This window comes from Hoplias malabaricus, chromosome 9 (assembly GCF_029633855.1).
Source record: "Hoplias malabaricus isolate fHopMal1 chromosome 9, fHopMal1.hap1, whole genome shotgun sequence".
Lineage (NCBI taxonomy): Eukaryota > Metazoa > Chordata > Actinopteri > Characiformes > Erythrinidae > Hoplias > Hoplias malabaricus.
In genome coordinates, this window is record NC_089808.1 from 572,303 (window position 1) to 591,039 (window position 18,737).

Sequence of the window (18,737 nt, forward strand, 5' to 3'; positions counted from 1 at the left end):
CAATCCCACTGATGTCTGGATCTCGGTGGCCAGGTCACTGTTCTGAGAACAGTAGCAACTTTTTGACATAGTTTTCTTTTTTAGTTTATTTCCATTAATAAGTTAGATCTTCCCACAGCTCATCTTTTCAGACCCATAGTGTTGAGCTGTCTTTTCAATAGGCGAAGTTAGAGTGACAGCACTGTGGATTGTTTATTCCACATCTAAAGCACGAGTAGGGCTTTACTTTCTCGTTACATGGTTAAAGTTTTATGAACGGTCACAGTGTTGATCAGTGTTTTCATGATTGTCAGGGGAGTTAAAATGACCTCTTAAACATTTTCCTCTGGCAGTTCCGTTCTTTACATTAAATATCACCAGAAAGATCTGATGAGAACTAATGAACTAATGAACGAATGAATGAATGAAATAAATGGCCCTGTGTGTGAAAGAACATGTTGTGAATGAAGGTTCGGCAAAGCTGGGACGCTGAGACTGCACCACTGTGAGCCTGACCATAACACTCACGAACACATTAGTGCAGACGACACACACCAAGAACCAAACACCAAGGCAAACTATATGGAGTTAGGACTTTCATTAAAGTCATCATAATGGTTACAGTCAAATACCTCAGTCAAACCGTAGTAATGTGTGTTACCTCTAAAGAAGGGCATGCTGAAGGAAACCTCTGAAGTCTTCGTCTCCACCTGTCTCCCCTGTCCCGGAGACCTCCTTCGCTTCCACCGCATCGTCTCACAAGTCCAGAAGCACAAGCAAGCACACACTCACAGACACACTCACACACTTAAGCTAAGAGCCACTGCTGATCCTTCAGGCTGCTGGACGGTGTAAGAATGAATTCTACAGCCACTCTGCAATCTACCAGAGTTTACAGTCAGTCAGAGAAGAGAGAAAGAATACTGCTGCATCCCTCTCTTTCGCTCCCTCCATCCCTCTATCTCGCTCATCAGCTCCGTGCCTCTCCATACACACTGCAGTGAATTGTGCAGCGTCAGCGCTACACCACGGCTCTCTCTCGCAAACACGCACTTACAATCACAGACTGGTAAAGGGCACGACACCATGCTACAGCAAATAAACTAATCACCAGACACATTCTCCCTGTATGTGCAGCCCTATATGATGCTCTTTACTTGATCAGACCGTCTGCTGGTGCAAGCAGCGTGCGCTGATACAATAAAAGCTTAAATTTGCTCACTCCGAAAATTTCACGTATTTTGGCTGTTTGCCAAGGGCGTCCAAGGTCAGTCTAAAAAGTAAACAGTGCTCATGTGTGAGTTGAGACCATGTGAGCAATCGATTGCCTGAATGCATCACAGTCCTACGATCCTGGACATTATCATCACTTCAGGCAGAAAAACACAGATAGTGGGGACTCCATTTAAATATTCATTTAACCTCCATGACCCTGTGTTTCTTTTCAGGTAACATTCTTAACACTTAACTCAATAAGAAATATGCACTGTTTGGAAGCAATCATAAGCACACAAGCTGTTTCTGTGGCATTAATTATTCAATATGATTTGGAATTAAATCTACTTACAACAACCTTTTCAAGTGTATAGGTGTAAATGGTGGAATCCTCTCAAATGAAGCTACTGTCAAAACAAAAACAAATGTGTTGAATATGTCCTAATATCTATACAATAATATACCAACGTGTGTTTTTGGACTGTGGGAGGAAACCGGAGCAATTGGAGGAAACCCACGTAGACACAGAGAGAACACACCACACTCCTCACAGACAGTCACCCGGAGGAAACCCACGCAGACACAGGGAGAACACACCACACTCCTCACAGACAGTCACCCGGAGGAAACCCACGCAGACACAGGGAGAACACACCACACTCCTCACAGACAGTCACCCGGAGGAAACCCACACAGACACAGGGAGAACACACCACACTCCTCACAGACAGTCACCTGGAGCGGGACTCGAACCCACAACCTCCAGGATCCTGAAGCTGTGTGACAGAGACACTACCTGCTGCTCCACTGTGACACCCTCTGTATATATACAGTGTTGGATCATGTATCTTGATTTTCCACACAAAGTGAAGGACAGTTGCTGTTTTCAAATGTAAACAAATTATTGACAAAAGAAGTCAATGATAATATACAGAGTATTGAAGTATATTTACAACAAACATGTACTTTACATTTGAAAGATGGGCTTTTTTTTACAGTAAAGAACTGTAACGTGACCCTTCATTTTGATTGACAGCTATTCATTAAGTTGGTTAAAATACACTATTGTTTTTTTCTTAATCACAAAAATGGCAAGAACATTGCTGAGAAGAACATCGTAACCTTGAAGGAGTAAAGGACTTTCAGTTCATTCTCTCTGACAAGTAACAAACTGAAGCATCCTCGTTATTTTCTCAGATCAAGAAAAGCATCTGCGTACTTTCACTGTTCTTCAGTACTGGAATATAACTGGAGCAGAGGAAGATCACAGGAACAAATCCACAGACATAAGAACACAGGTATGGATATTGAGAAACAGATACCACTGAGTGTGAGTTTTCTGTCTTTTCCCTCTGCTGCCTGTGTGTGTGTGTGTGTGTGTGTGTGTGTGGGCGGTCTCACAGACTCTGGGGAGTGGAAATTAGTGGTGAGGGGAGCCTTTTACAGGGAACATGTTTACAGGGTACTCACAGTGTTTGTATAACAATACAAGGCTCCACAACACCATTCAGAGTGGGTCTCTGAAGTGTATACCAACAGGACCAGCAGTAAATGTGGTGCTCTGTGTTTGTTTATGTGCTAGTGATTGTGTTTGTGCCACAATAAAAGGGCGGGGCTTGATGCCTGCGGTGTGCCGGAGCACAGGGGTGCCTTCACACATACGGTCCCCATCATGCGAGCAGAATTAAAACTCAGTGTGAGCTGTAGGGCCAGCACGGTGTGTTCTCTTAGTGCCCACTCACACCTCACTTCCTGTGCTGGGAAATATAAACCTGGCAGGACTGCACAGTGCTATCAGATGCAGACCTTCCCTATTATACAGGATCTGACTAATATCATCATTTTTCACTGGTACCAATGCGAATTTTATAATATTAGACAACATCACTGCCCTCCAGGCACCTGAGTGAACTGTCGTCCCGTGTAAGCACATCATGCTCGAATAATAAAAGGCCTTGGGAAAGACTACAGCAACATTCACCTACCTCTAAAAACACGATTAAATGGAAGTCGTCTGGAAAAGAAACTGCTAAAACAGCAAATGTAAACTGTATTTTCCTCTCACTTTTGGGCTGTATATTTTACTATAACTGTGGATTGTCTATTTCCAAATATTTGACATATTTCATTCATTTATTCATTTTCTGTACCCACTTCATCCTGTTAAGACTCACAGTGGGTCCGGAGCCTACCTGGAATCACGGAGCACAAAGCAGAAACCCACTCTGGACCCACTCTGTCACACTCCTCACAGACAGTCACCCGGAGGAAACCCACGCAGACACAGAGAGAACACACCACACTCCTCACAGACAGTCACCCGGAGGAAACCCACGCAGACACAGAGAGAACACACCACACTCCTCACAGACAGTCACCCAGAGGAAACCCACGCAGACACAGAGAGAACACACCACACTCCTCACAGACAGTCACCCGGAGCAGGGCTTGAACCCACAACCTCCAGGATCCTGAAGCTGTGTGACAGAGACACTACCTGCTGCACCACCGTGCTGCCCTCTGTATATATATATTGTGTTGGATCATGTATCTTGATTTTCCACAGAAAGTGAAGGACAGCCGTTGTGTTCAGAAGATGTAGTAAACTAAAAATCCACAAAAAAACTGGAGACACATGATGTGAATTGGACAGTGACTGTGTTATTGATGATGTATACAGCTTTAATGATAAGGATATATTTGTGAAAGCTTAATACCAGTGGTTTTTATTTGGTTAAATTATATAAGGGTCCGTTCCTAAAACAGATCATAATCTAAGCTTGTTTTTAAAGAAACAGTTCCTACAATGACTGTTTATTATTAGCTGAGATAAATGACATAACCCAGGTGTATGAAACCAGACCCTATTTATGCAACTAAAAACTAAAAAAATATTTGTGGTGCTCAGAAACCAAAGACAGGTTCACGCCTAATGAAATATTAGACTGGCCACGCTCCTCTCAATTCTCCATTTCTGTTTGCTTTCTTCCCCCTTCAAAATCCTCACTCATCTCTCTTCTCCATTCCTCCGAGTCCCCAACCATCTGGAAATCATTCCCCATCCATTACGACACCAGCAGACTTGGCCTGTTTGTTGATCTTGACAAGGAGCCATTCTCCAATTAAAGATACATTCCTTTCCCTGTTAATGATATATTGACAAAACACACCCAGCTTCAGCCCTAGATCTAAACAAACTGGAATCATTCTGTGTCTTGACCACGGACCACAGCACAGTCCTCTTCCCTGAAACGGTAACTTCGACACTGTTCAGACTGACCGTGGTGAGTTTGGGCTGCAAAAGCAACAAGATTCATTTCTCTAGGAAAACAGAGTTCAAAGGGTATTGAGAGGAGGTGTCGGAGTCGGAGGGGCACCGTTTGAAAAGACAAGCCAGATTTCTAAAAGTAGGGCTGTTGGTAACTCTGTTTCCATAGTAACAGCAACTATGTATCCGTGTTTGATAATGTCATGAGATCCTTGAAGCGTGGTGATCTCTACACCGTCACGCGAGTCCGACAGACTGAGAACGCTCAGGGATCTCCTGGTCTGTTGTTTAGTGTGTGATGCCACTGTCCCTTTCACTGTGGAGACAGCATCAATCAAAAAGATAGAGATGAACAAGAGTCTCAGCTCATTCCACTGGAGTCAAGAGTCAAACGTTTTAACAAACACTGTGTCAGAGTCATTAAAGGACAGGGGGTCGTAGAACAGAGATTCATAAACACATCAAACAGCTGCTGTGACCGAGAATCAACTCCAAACTCAGAGTGGAGCAAGACTCAGAGCCGCTGATTTTAAAGCCTAGTCATTTTTAAAGCATTCTCATCAGTTTCGAGTGGCAATCAAACGTTAGCATCTGAAAAACAAAAGTAAGTCTAAATAAACTCATGTTCTGGTTTGCCATCTTTTAAACGCTGTAGTCTTTTATTTACAGCTCCCACATTTTGGGCCTAATGTTTCTGAATTAAATACATTTAAATTATATTACACCATGTATCAATGCAATAAACATGGGCTGTTCTAAAAATAATTCGGCTACGATATGATTGGATGTCAGAAGCAAACATCAGATGTGTGTACATGTGTGTACCTGACTTTGCCAAGCACCTTAGGTGTGAACAGCTTAGTGTAGAGAGCAGGAAAAAGCTGCACATTTCCTACACTGCTCAACTGAGCGGATCTCCCACTGGCGCTCAGCGAGCGAGCTTTGGTGTCCACACAGCAAGTCTCCTCCACCAGCCGCACAGATTACTGACCATCTGATGCATCTTGCTGCTTCTCTGTGTTTACACTGTCACATTTCACAAGCACATCTCACTCTGTCCTCAGATCAGTCACTGGTAACGGCTTCACTCCAATATCAAATATGGTTTGAGATGGTGTTGAAAATAAACCACATTAATTCTGCAGCCTGTTCTGCAAAGATGACACTTTCTACTGCAGTAAAAAGCTATACTCACAGCGACTGACATCCAGTTATTACAATTTACCCAACATCACTGGGTTTAGCAAAATCATCGTATTACAGACAGAGTCCATCTTTTGATGGTTAGCAGCTATTGGCACATCTTCAGTCTAAAGGCCCCAAATGCATTCTGCCATTTTACAGTGTCACAAATCCTATTCATCCATCCATCCATTATCTGTAACCCTTATCCAGTTCAGGGTCGCAGTGGGTCCAGAGTCTACCTGGAATCATCGGGCGCCAGGCGGGAATACACCCTGGAGGGGGACACACACACTCACACACTCACACCTACGGACACTTCTGAGTCACCAATCCACCTACCAACATGTTTTTATGGAGCGTGGGAGGAAACTGGAGCACCCGGAGGAAACCCACACAGACACAGGGAGAACACACCACACTCCTCACAGACAGTCACCTGGAGGAAACCCACGCAGACACAGGGAGAACACACCACACTCCTCACAGACAGTCACCCAGAGGAAACCCACGCAGACACAGAGAGAACACACCACACTCCTCACAGACAGTCACCCGGAGGAAACCCACGCAGACACTGAGAGAACACTCCTCACAGACAGCCACCCGGAGGAAACCCACGCAGACACTGAGAGAACACTCCTCACAGACAGCCACCCGGAGGAAACCCACACAGACACAGGGAGAACACACCACACTCCTCACAGACAGTCACCCGGAGGAAACACACACAGACACAGAGAGAACACACCACACTCCTCACAGACAATGAGAGAACACTCCTCACAGACAGTCACCCGGAGGAAACCCACACAGACACAGAGAGAACACACCACACTCCTCACAGACAGTCACCCGGAGGAAACCCACGCAGACACAGAGAGAACACACCACACTCCTCATACAAATCCTATTCATACTTTAATGAAAATCCTTTGGTGCATTTTATTGAGATTTGCCAAAATGCAAAATTGCCACAAGGTGTGAGTGTGTGTCGCCCTATGAAAGACTGGCGTCCCCTCCACGGTGTGTTCCTGCCTTGTGCCCAGTGATTCCAGGTACGCTCTGGACCCACCGTGACCCTGAACTGGATACGGGTTACAGACAATGAATGAATGAATGAGTTTTACTGCCATGTTAAACCTACGTACAGTGACCTGGCTTTATGTTGCCCAGTGACCCTGAAAATAATTAAGTAGCAACAGAAGCTGAATGCCTGAAAGCATAATATCGATATCTCTGGACCCACTGCAATATCAATGAAGAACTACCTACATACATCCAACAAAAACAAGAATCATTCATTCATTCATTCATTCATGTATTGTCTGTAACCGCTTCAGCTCAGGCTCACATGGGTCCGGAGCCTACCCAGAACCACTGTGCACAAGGCGGGAACACACCCTGGAGAGGGGGCTAAACAAGAATCAGCTGAGAGTTATTGTAAGTGTGTGGGCCGTCGAGCGGAGTGTGTCTGTCATGGTCTGGAGGAAGTGGAGCTCTGTGCTCTGTGGCTATAGGAATCTGAGAGCAGTGGAGAGAGTAAACACAGAGCAGGATCCACAGTGTGAGAGAGAGCATGTCTTTTCCAAGGACTTGTCAAAATATGTTGAGGAAAAAGGGATGGAGCAGTACTTGGTAGAAATGGAAAAACTGACACCGGTTCTACAATGAAAACGGAAAGCACCCACATTTTATTGTTGTCCACTTGATCATGTTCTGAGAAGTGTCGTGAACTTTGGGAAATGGATAACAATTCACACATAATGACAGCTGTCTGTGTCCCACAGATCACACCCACGAGTGACAGTGGTCCGAGGACTAAACCGTGGACACAATAACATCTTTAGAATTGTAGGTAACTGCTAAGGATTTCTCAGTGTACAGTCAACACTCAGCTTCACGCTCATCACATTATCTTTCTTCATAAAAAGAGAAGGACTGGATTTCCAAAAGGATGTTATAAATAATCTTGTCCCCAAAAGTGATTTAAGGATTTAAGAGCAAACAGAGTGAATTTTCAACAAATACATGTACTAAACTAAACCAGGAAGCACCTTCATAAATGAAATGTGTCTTAAAAAGAAAATACTACCCACTGTATCACTAGCTCTTCACAGGGGCCACCCACTGTATCACTAGCTCTTCACAGGGGTCACCCACTGTATCACTAGCCCTTCACAGGGGTCGCCCACTGTATCACTAGCTCTTCACAGGGGCCACCCACTGTATCACTAGCTCTTCACAGGGGTCACCCACTGTATCACTAGCTCTTCACAGGGGTCGCCCACTGTATCACTAGCCCTTCACAGGGGTCGCCCACTGTATCACTAGCTCTTCACAGGCGTCGCCCACTGTATCACTAGCTCTTCACAGGCGTCGCCCACTGTATCACTAGCTCTTCACAGGCGTCGCCCACTGTATCACTAGCTCTTCACAGGCGTCGCCCACTTTATCACTAGCTCTTCACAGGGGTCGCCCACTGTATCACTAGCTCTTCACAGGGACCGCCCACTGTATCACTAGCTCTTCACAGGGACCGCCCACTGTATCACTAGCTCTTCACAGGGACCGCCCACTGTATCACTAGCTCTTCACAGGGGTCGCCCACTGTATCACTAGCTCTTCACAGGGGTCGCCCACTGTATCACTAGCTCTTCACAGGGGTCGCCCACTGTATCACTAGCTCTTCACAGGGGTCGCCCACTGTATCACTAGCTCTTCACAGGGGTCGCCCACTGTATCACTAGCTCTTCACAGGGGTCGCCCACTGTATCACTAGCTCTTCACAGGGGTCGCCCACTGTATCACTAGCTCTTCACAGGGGTCGCCCACTGTATCACTAGCTCTTCACAGGGACCGCTCACTGTATCACTAGCTCTTCACAGGGACCGCTCACTGTATCACTAGCTCTTCACAGGGACCGCTCACTGTATCACTAGCTCTTCACAGGGACCGCTCACTGTATCACTAGCTCTTCACAGGGGTCACCCACTGTATCACTAGCTCTTCACAGGGGTCACCCACTGTATCACTAGCTCTTCACAGGGGTCACCCACTGTATCACTAGCTCTTCACAGGGGTCACCCACTGTATCACTAGCTCTTCACAGGGGTCACCCACTGTATCACTAGCTCTTCACAGGGACCACCCACTGTATCACTAGCTCTTCACAGGGGTCACCCACTGTATCACTAGCTCTTCACAGGGGTCACACACTGCATCACTAGCTCCTCCAGAAGGCCCCCCTGGCACTGCTAATGCATGCTCAGTGCCACCAGTTTCATATGATTTTTATGTGCTACATCGCCAACCACCACATCAGCACCTAGCTACCAATCCACAAAAGCAAAGAAACCTAAATTCAACACAATTCAGAAATGCTGCTGTCTTCGCTGGGCTCATTTAAAATGGACTTGTGGCAAAATGGAAAACTGTTCTGAGGTCAGATAAAAAATAATTTGAAATCTATATCAAATATAGAGCTTTTTTGACAACATTTTAGCAAAAAAAAAAAATGCTAAACCACATACTGCATCCATCACAGCAGCACAGCAGAAGTGTCCAGGTGCTGAACTGGCCGCCTGCAGTCCAGATATTTCACAAAAAGAAGACCCCCCAGTTGAGACTATAAAGCAGCTAGAACGTTTCATCAGACAAGAATGAGACATTCCTCTCCCAAAACTCCAGCAATTGGTCTCCTCACTTCCCACACACACACACACACACACACACACACACACACAGGGCTCGTGTCTTATGCATTGCTTGATCCCTCGATGTTGGAGCCATAAACTGTGCTGTAGCTTTTATTTTCTCCATTAAAACTCTAACACTTTCCTGAAATTGTATTCTGCAAATAAATTCTAATTAAAAAAATCACCAAAACTACAAAGATTCTTATAACAAACTAAGCAAAGCCAGTTTGTCATCATTTATCTACCTCCCAAAAATACAGTTACTAACATTGTAATATTTTTACTTTGATAAACACAACTAATAAAAATATAACCCCATTGTGTTTGGCCTTACATTCATTCTTTTATTCTACATTAAAACATCCATTTATCACAGTTATTCACAGCAAAATAAAGGACTGACAGGCCTAGTACATGCAGTTACATGAATCTCTTTATAAATGCACTATTTCAGAGATAGAAGATTCTGCTTGAACTAAACCCATATGGATCTGTGTTGTGTAGCAGTTACACTGCTGTGTCAGAGTGGGAGGGAACACAGCGCAGAGGAGAGCCACATGGTGTGTGTCATCAGCTCCAGAGCCAAACACTCTGCAGCCAAGAGAATCTGCACCACTGGCCAGAGCCAGGACACAAGAACAGGAAAGACAAAAGCTGTACTGCACATGTTCGGCATAAAACAAACACACCCTCTTTTTTCTGATAATGTTTGGACGGTGGAGGGGTCACATGTATGTGCCCTGTGTACTGTGTATGTGAGGATCTCTGTATAAGACGTATTCTTAAACCATGGGGAAAGGGCTGTACATTTTACAGTAGTTCTGAAAAAGTCATGACTGGGTTTGTACCAGGGCACAACCGCTGATTTTTCCTTCACTTTAATCCACAACCTTAAACGTAGCCCGAAGACTGACACAGGTTTTGTTATTAATACTTTCCCCTCAGGCGTGATGACTTCATAATGAACACTAATGCAGTTACTGTTTGAGTTAACAGGACAATCCCACAACAAACCACCAGGCCCCTCGTCCCGAGAGAGAGAGAGAGAGAGAGAGAGAGAGGGGAGGGAGAGAGGGAGAGAGAAACAGATAGCAAAACAGAAAAAAGAAAGCAAGCAGGAGGGAGCAAGAAAAGGAGTGTGTGTGTGTGTGTGTGTGTGTGTGTGAGAGAAATACAGACCACAGGCTCTTGGAAGTCGAGCTCTGGATGTTGCGCAACTGTTGCTTTTCGTTTTAGTTGACAAACTGATTCCTTTTGTGCTTGCTCTTGCATCTTGGTAACGGACACAGGGGCGGGGTCACGTTGGAAATAAAAGCCTAAGAAGGGGTTAATGTAGCACTACGTTAACTTCTAGTTGAAACATTCCTCTGCACAAGAAAACCTCGGTTAAATCTTTAAGACAAAAAGGTTGATGTGGCTTTTTTTCTGGCACATAACACAGCTGGACTGTTGCCACGACAACCAGAGGCTGAGCCAAGAGAGCAATAGAGGAGAAAAATAACATGATCTGAATTACAGAAAGAAAGTTGTGCAGCGCTCAAGAGGGGACTTGGGAACACAGCCAAGACAGGAAGTTGTTAATAGTTTCTTCTGCATTTCACCTGAATTTATCTTTCCCTCTAGAACTATTCACCTCACTCTATTCACACACACACAACACACACTCTCCTACCATGGCTCACACCAACTCTCCTGCTCACTCCTGCTCACTCTCTCTCCAACCTTCTGGTTCCCTCGCTCTCCTCCTGTCACAAACTTTCAGGCCCATTACACCATACGTTATTAATCTCAAGGTCAGCTCTGTGTAAGAGTGAAGGAGCCGTACATGAAGACCCCCGAGTGCTTGGGTGGAAATCTCAACAAGGAAAAATGCATTCATGCCTCAAGCTTGATGTTCACTGTTTGGTTTAATTACAGAGTTAGAAATGACAGAGCCTTGGCCTTCAGACCACACAAGGGCATCGAAACCATTCAGGCATCTGTCAATCAGAACAACACTGATATATGAGTACGCGATGAGAGCACAGAGAAAGAGGAGGATGTTTTCTTGTTAGAGTTTGTGGGAAGGTTATGGGACTTTTATAGAGGTCATGAAGAGTAGGAAGTCTGTTGTGCACAAACTCACGAGGCCTGGCACCATCCTTCAACAAACAAATCAAAATGGATCAATAATCTATTTAAAAGCTAAGTAAAATCTACAGTTTTTTAAAACGAAGCATGAGGTTGAGAGTAAATGAATGAGTGAAGGTTCTATTCCACATTAAACAAGCCACTTTAAGAAGCTGCAGTTAACTTCCCAGTCACATTTTTCTGGATCTCCTCAAGTGGTGCATCAGAGACGTTCAGGTTTGTCCTGGAAAACTCTCCGGGATTTTTTAGGGAAATAAAATTTGTATCAGGGCGACACGGTGGTGCAGCAGGTAGTGTCGCAGTCACACAGCTGCAGGGTGACTGTCTGTGAGGAGTGTGGTGTGTTCTCTCTGTGTCTGCGTGGGTTTCCTCCGGGTGACTGTCTGTGAGGAGTGTGGTGTGTTCTCCCTGTGTCTGCGTGGGTTTCCTCCGGGTGCTCCGGTTTCCTCCCACAGTCCAAAAACACACGTTGGTAGGTGGATTGGAGACTCAAGTGTCCGTAGGTGTGAGTGAATGTGTGTGTGTTCCCCTGTGAAGGACTGGTGCCCCCTCCAGGGTGTATTCCTGCCTTGCGCCCAATGATTCCAGGTAGGCTCTGGACCCACCGCCGCCCTGAACTGGATAAGGGTTACAGATAATGAATGAATGAATGAATAGTTAATAATTTATCCCAGATTGTGTCGACCATTGGTTGAACAGCTTGGGGGACCAGAACTTCATCCTGGAAACTTTGCATTTAACTATAAGCTAACGGCCTGAACTCAAACATTAATCAACACTTCTCTTTGTACCTGTTGAAGAAACTTGAACATCTGTTGTCCTAAGATCAACGGCTCGTCTCAGTAAATAAGTACATAAATATTCTGAAATTCAAATGACGAAAGCTGCAAACAACTTTGTTGAACAATTGTGCGAAGCTTAGCTAGTGATATCTCACCATTCGGGATCCTGAGAATCTGAAATACACTGTTTCTTAGACTTCCTTCACTTTCCCTGACCACAGCAGAGGTGAAAGGCTTTAGTCACGGTCAACACTGACCACACCCAACAGATGGATGCTTGCGATACCTGACTCTGGATCTGCTGCTTCACCTCCTGGCCTCATCAGGCAGCGAAACACTGTCTCTAGAGGAATCTGAACCACCACGCTCTGGAGGAAGAGGCGGCCCTGCCAAAGAATTTGCGGCCTATCGTCATCTGCTTCCGGCATCTTGAACTTGTCAGAGCACGGCAATTACAGAACAATTAACCTAAATAAATACTGCAGGGTTGTGTTAGACCCCAGGGCCCCAATCTCTGATCCTGCATTGGTCTAAAAGACAGGCCTGAGACAGACAGAAAAAAGAGATGCGATGCAGTCAGTAAAGACTTGATTAAGCACAAACGCAAGCAGTGGTTTCAAAGGGAGTGGGCAGGGGAAATATTCTACTCTTCTTCAGCTTAGCAACACTGAGCAGTGTAGGAGGTGTGAGAGAGTGCAGCCGAAACCGCGGAGCAGAGAGTGAACGCGATAAAGAAGAAGCGTGGTTTTGACTGATTGATGAATGTGATGGAGATGGATAAAGCTGTGAGGAGTGTCCAGAGCAGTTTGTTTGCTGTTAATTAAGGACTGACAAGAGGTCTATTCAGACTGAGATCTGGAGAGCTGTCAAAAGACTCCACGGGCCACACAGATTTCTCTTGTTGATGCGGGTCAATCTCTCGCTTGTACTGGAGTCTATCGCTGTCCTATAGTTAAAAGCTTTTATGGACACACACTGTAGGGCTGTGGTGTTTCTCTCTCTGTGGTGGAGCTCAGTTATTTTGGAAACAATAATTGTGACTGTTGGCAGTGACTCAACAGATAGATGCAAACAGACAGCTCTTGATTTTCATTAACATCGTCCTGGGACTTGGCTCAAAGGTCTATATCCCATCACTCATTTCTCCAAAACACACAGTTATAAAGTGCACAATAAACAGCTTACACTATCGACCAGCAGAGTCAGTGAATGAGGCTATTGCTCTATTCTCGGAGGAATGTGTGGCCTGCAGGTTTACACCAGAAGCTCCAGGTCATGTTCCATGTTTATGTCTCTCCTCCCACAGAAACTAAAGTTATAGGAATAAAATATAGGAATAAAATAATTGAATACTGGACACAGTTAGGGGTGGGACACATTTTTAAATCATTTATGACGCAGAAAATAAACATCGTGACTCTGTTTCTGAGCTGAACGCCACAAGAAATCAAAAGAAGTGCCACATTTTATTAAATAATTCTTAGAAACGGTGATTTTATGTAACATTCTGCACAGAGCCTCACTGCATCCAGTAAAACAAAAGTAATTCTGCTCACTGTGATCCATCGTGTAACTGCTCAGTTTCTTTAAGTAATGATAATATACACAGACCTTTAATCAAAGCCCCTTATAGCGTAGTTCTACAATTACAGACTAGCGTCCATCTGTTGCTCTGCAAACTTTTTTTTTGTTAGCCCCATGTCACCCTGTTCTTTGCCTGATCAGGACCCACAGAGCAGGGATGATTTGGGTTGCAGACACTTCTTCTTCTGAAATCAACGTTTTTTTTCCTACCCTCCTCCAAAAGTTACATTGTGCAGTTTCCGCAGTGCTGGGCCCAGAGTAGCAGAGCCACATGTGGACTACTGTCTATTACAGAAACACAGAGCACACCTCTATGGTTATCTGAGCTGAACAAATAGGCAATGAGTGTTGAAACAGAAACGTGATTTGAATGTTGAACAGTGTACAAAGGCTTAAAAATCATTGCAACATAATGTCAGGACTTTATCACAATGAGCATATGATCTTGTTGTCCGTGCTGCATCATAGGTTTACTCCCTATTCAATCAACATTTTTCTACAGACCATTGTCGTTTATTTAATCTGTTTAGAAAGATTATTCTCGTTACTGTGATATTAAGTACAGGGAGAACACACCACACTCCTCACAGACAGTCACCTGGAGGAAACCCACGCAGACACAGAGAGAACACACCACACTCCTCACAGACAGTCACCTGGAGGAAACCCACGCAGACACAGAGAGAACACACCACACTCCTCACAGACAGTCACCCGGAGGAAACCCACGCAGACACAGAGAGAACACACCACACTCCTCACAGACAGTCACCCAGAGGAAACCCACACAGACACAGAGAGAACACACCACACTCCTCACAGACAGTCACCCGGAGGAAACCCACGCAGACACAGGGAGAACACACCACACTCCTCACAGACAGTCACCTGGAGGAAACCCACGTAGACACAGGGAGAACACACCACACTCCTCACAGACAGTCACCTGGAGGAAACCCACGCAGACACAGGGAGAACACACCACACTCCTCACAGACAGTCACCTGGAGGAAACCCACGCAGACACAGAGAGAACACACCACACTCCACACAGACAGTCACCCGGAGGAAACCCACGCAGACACAGGGAGAACACACCACACTCCTCACAGACAGTCACCCGGAGGAAACCCACGCAGACACAGGGAGAACACACCACACTCCTCACAGACAGTCACCCGGAGGAAACCCACGCAGACACAGAGAGAACACACCACACTCCTCACAGACAGTCACCCGGAGGAAACCCACGCAGACACAGGGAGAACACACCACACTCCTCACAGACAGTCACCCGGAGGAAACCCACGCAGACACAGGGAGAACACACCACACTCCTCACAGACAGTCACCCGGAGGAAACCCACGCAGACACAGGGAGAACACACCACACTCCTCACAGACATAGATTCATGGTTGTTGATAGTTAAAGGGATGGTAGGACTGTAAAACTAACGTGGAGGGGGTGGGTCCCCAGATGCCAGACTCCACTGTTGAGCCTGATGGAGGTGCCGTGGGCTTAATTCAGCGAAACACTGATGAGGGGAGGTGCTCACCTGATGACGCCTGTGAAGACCCAGCAATGCAGAGGCTGAGTCGGGTCCACATGGACTGGGTCCAATCATTAACCTTCGGTGCTAAGTGTAGCTCGTGGCTGATTGGACGGTAAACGACATCATCATCCCCTGTTGGTCTGAGTTAGGATTTAAACGGCTGCAGGTAGAAGAGAGTGTCGTGGGCCCTATGTGACGCTCATTGGCTCAGGATACTTTCTTATTCGGTGTGTAATTATAATTAGATACAAGTGCAGCAGCCTTAGCCTCAAACATCCCCCAGAAATAAAGAGTATGATGTTAATTAAGTGGGGGTTATGACTTACGGTGTCAGATGGTTATAATATCATTAAGAAGTGTAATAAAATTAATTTTACAGAGTTTTAAAAGGCAGTAGACTATGTTTAATAATACATTTTTATTGTTTTAGTTATTTACCATTTTATCATTTGTTTCACTGCAATATTTTAATTGTTTTATTGGACTTTTATTCTGCTTTTAATTGAACTGTTTCTTCTGTAAAGCACTTTGAATTGCTTTTGTATGAAATAAATAAACGTGTCCTGTTTGTTTTGACCCTGTCCCCAGGAAAATTCTCACGTAGATTTCAAAAGGATGGGGACACGCATTTGTTTATTTATTTATTTGTTTCTCATCCCCAGCAACAACAACCCACCCGTCTCCCTGTGAATCCGGCCAGGGCCAGACACTTCACGCTCGCAGTATTTCAAAGCCCCTGACAGACATCTTGAACAGCCGTAAAGTCATGTATCGCCCCACTGTTCCCACCACGGACACGTTTCCCCGAGACAGCCCTCGGCCGTGGACTTGAACTTGTTTTGAAGACGAGCGGCCGCTGAAGAACGGAGACCGGACACTTACTTTTGAGCGGCGGTTTGGTGGCGAGCGCTGAGATGTGTCTCTGCAGACTGAGAACTTTACTCTCCAGGGTCCCGGAGCGGTGACAAATAGAGACCAGCTCCCCCTCCAGCTCCTCCACGATGCTGAGCGAGAGTCTGGAGAGATCCGCCAGCTGCCGGAGCAACGAGCTCAGGGTGAACCCGCAAACATCCACCAGCTCCGAAATAATCGCCCCCCGAGCCCTCGCCGAGCTCCGGCACACGTCCCGAGGCGCCACCGAGCGCTTACAAAACGGCATCTCACTGCTTCCTCTCCAGTTCTGATAAGTGTCTGGAGCGTGTTTTTCCCGGTGATGAACTCTGTGCTGTTGGAGAAGAGAGAGGCGCGTTTATAGTGGAGACACTTTTCGGTGCAGTTCAGCGCAGTGACCGCTGGGCGGAGCTCTACCGCACTGTCAGTCCCGCAGCGAGGAGAAGAGGGAGCTCTGCTTCGAGTCCGAACCGGTCCGTTTCAGAGTAATTCAGTTCATGAACCTGACTTCCTGGGATTCAAGGCACCCGACCCACTTTAAACCCCAAAATAGGACGTGTTTAAACAAAACAGAGTGCTATTAAACACAATACTGTAAAACGTAACGTACACAAACACACACTTGTTCAGTTTACGCACTTCACATCTCCTTTTTCATTATAACAAAGTGATGAGACATCTTCAAAACAACTTTAGAGCACTTCAAATTATTACGCTGTATGAAGATAACCTTGTGATGGTAAATAAAGTTTACCCTTTTGATTTTTAGACGGAACAAAAGGCTTCAATGCATTAGCAACTCATTAGCAATTAGCATTAGGTTTTAGCTGAACACCAAAAAACTGAGGAAAAAATACAGCGCCATCTACATTCTCAATTAGAAAATAGCGTGTGTGTGTGTGTGTGTGAATATGAAAAATATTAAAACCCTACTCATTTATACTCAAGCAAAATATTAGAAAATGAATGAAGGACAATACTTTTATTTTTTAAGGAATATTTATTTATTTGACACTAGCACAGTTCAGTTTAAAAATAATGCTTTTTCAGATGAACACAACTAGTTTTAAATGAAACAGATTATATTTTTAAATGCTCTCAATAATTCAGACTGAAGGTCAGAGGACTGTGAGTGTGCAGCTTTGTCTACAGTTTCATGTCCGAGTTTGGAAGCAGTGAGTTTTACCAGCGGCACTGGGAGACTGTAAAGACAAAATTCCAACATTGGAAAAATGCAGCCAGGTTCAGCTATGAAAAAAAATGGGGGGAAAAAAATAAAAGAAAAGGCCTCTTCCTCCACATGTTCACCCCTCCCAAAGCCCACATCTGGTGTATGTGCACCCCGACTCTGCAGCAGTATTTGGCTCACCTTTTCTTTTTTGTTTCATTTTTTCCTGGAGGCCCAGAGTCAGGAGTGAGAAATCGGGGGCGGTAGATAAGCTGCAAGTCAGCTATTGTCCACTACCATTATCAGCTGTGTCCATGTCTTTATGTAAATTTTTCACAAGTAGTGAAACTGATTAGAAACATCTGGAGGCCCTGCCTAGCTCCTGGAGAACTATGACTGTCCGCATTGTTCCAGGTCCCTAGCCCCACCCCACTTACCCACAGCACAAACGCAGGAGCAGAAAGGTTCCTGAAGGACCTTTCCTTCCTTCAGATCAGCCCTCCTCCTCCTCTCAGAAACCTCTCTTCTGTTCTTCCAACCTTCCTCCTTCACTTGCTTTCTGTTTCTGTGCTCCTGCCTATCTGCCAAATGTGATTCTGAAGCCAAAGAGCTCTTGTGTAATCAGATCAAAGTGATGTGTCCCCCACCCTTTTGCACAGGGAGGGATGTAGAGCGAGGCAGAAGCAATGATGGAGTCTGGTGTTCTTCATGTTTCACTTTCAAAGAGCTCCAATTCACAAGACACGTCCATAATCACAGCTCTGCATGTGTTCACGACAGACAAAACATGGAAGTCCTGCAACAGAAAGACACTTCAGGACCATGCGCTCTCATCTGAAAAGCACTCGTACGTAACACACGTGGGACACTAGATCCCCACAAAACAAAACTACACGTAAATGTGAACCGGTCTGAAATTCAAGGACACCAGGCCCTCGGAGTGTTAGTGTTTTATTCTGGCTGAGTCCCAGAAATGTGTGCTGGACAGAGTTGAGCTAAGCCACACTGCTGAGCCATGGAGCAGCAGGCCAAAGGCTGCAGGAGAGACAGGCTGAAACCCAGCAGGACCCATATGGCCTTTTGGAGTAGAGCCACGGCAAAGCAGAACACAACCCCTCACACACAGGTATGTTTATCTGCCTTGAAACAGTTACACTGAGCCTGTTACTTTGGTCTACTATCTACTCCCAGTCTGCAGATGCTTTCACACATGGACTCCAGAAGTATGAGCAGGACATTTTCGGTGTTAAAACGTGTCCTCACACCTGGCGATGTTCTGCGTGGTTT

General features: G+C 45.4%; 1 protein-coding gene across 3 annotated transcripts in view; it reads right to left on the reverse strand.

Annotated features, from left to right (window-relative positions):
* nhsl2 (NHS-like 2) overlaps positions 1-17,873 on the reverse strand; it is a 95,130-nt gene extending 77,257 nt beyond the window's left edge. For 2 of the 3 annotated variants that reach the window (XM_066680731.1, XM_066680728.1), the window contains exon 1: positions 16,274-16,918. In XM_066680731.1, the coding sequence (XP_066536828.1) occupies positions 16,274-16,550 (277 nt within the window). In that variant the 5' untranslated portion in view covers positions 16,551-16,918. Of the gene's footprint in view, positions 1-16,273; positions 16,919-17,651 lie in introns of those variants that run through there. The other variant, XM_066680730.1, reaches the window with a different exon arrangement.
* Between the last annotated feature and the right edge of the window lie 864 nt (positions 17,874-18,737).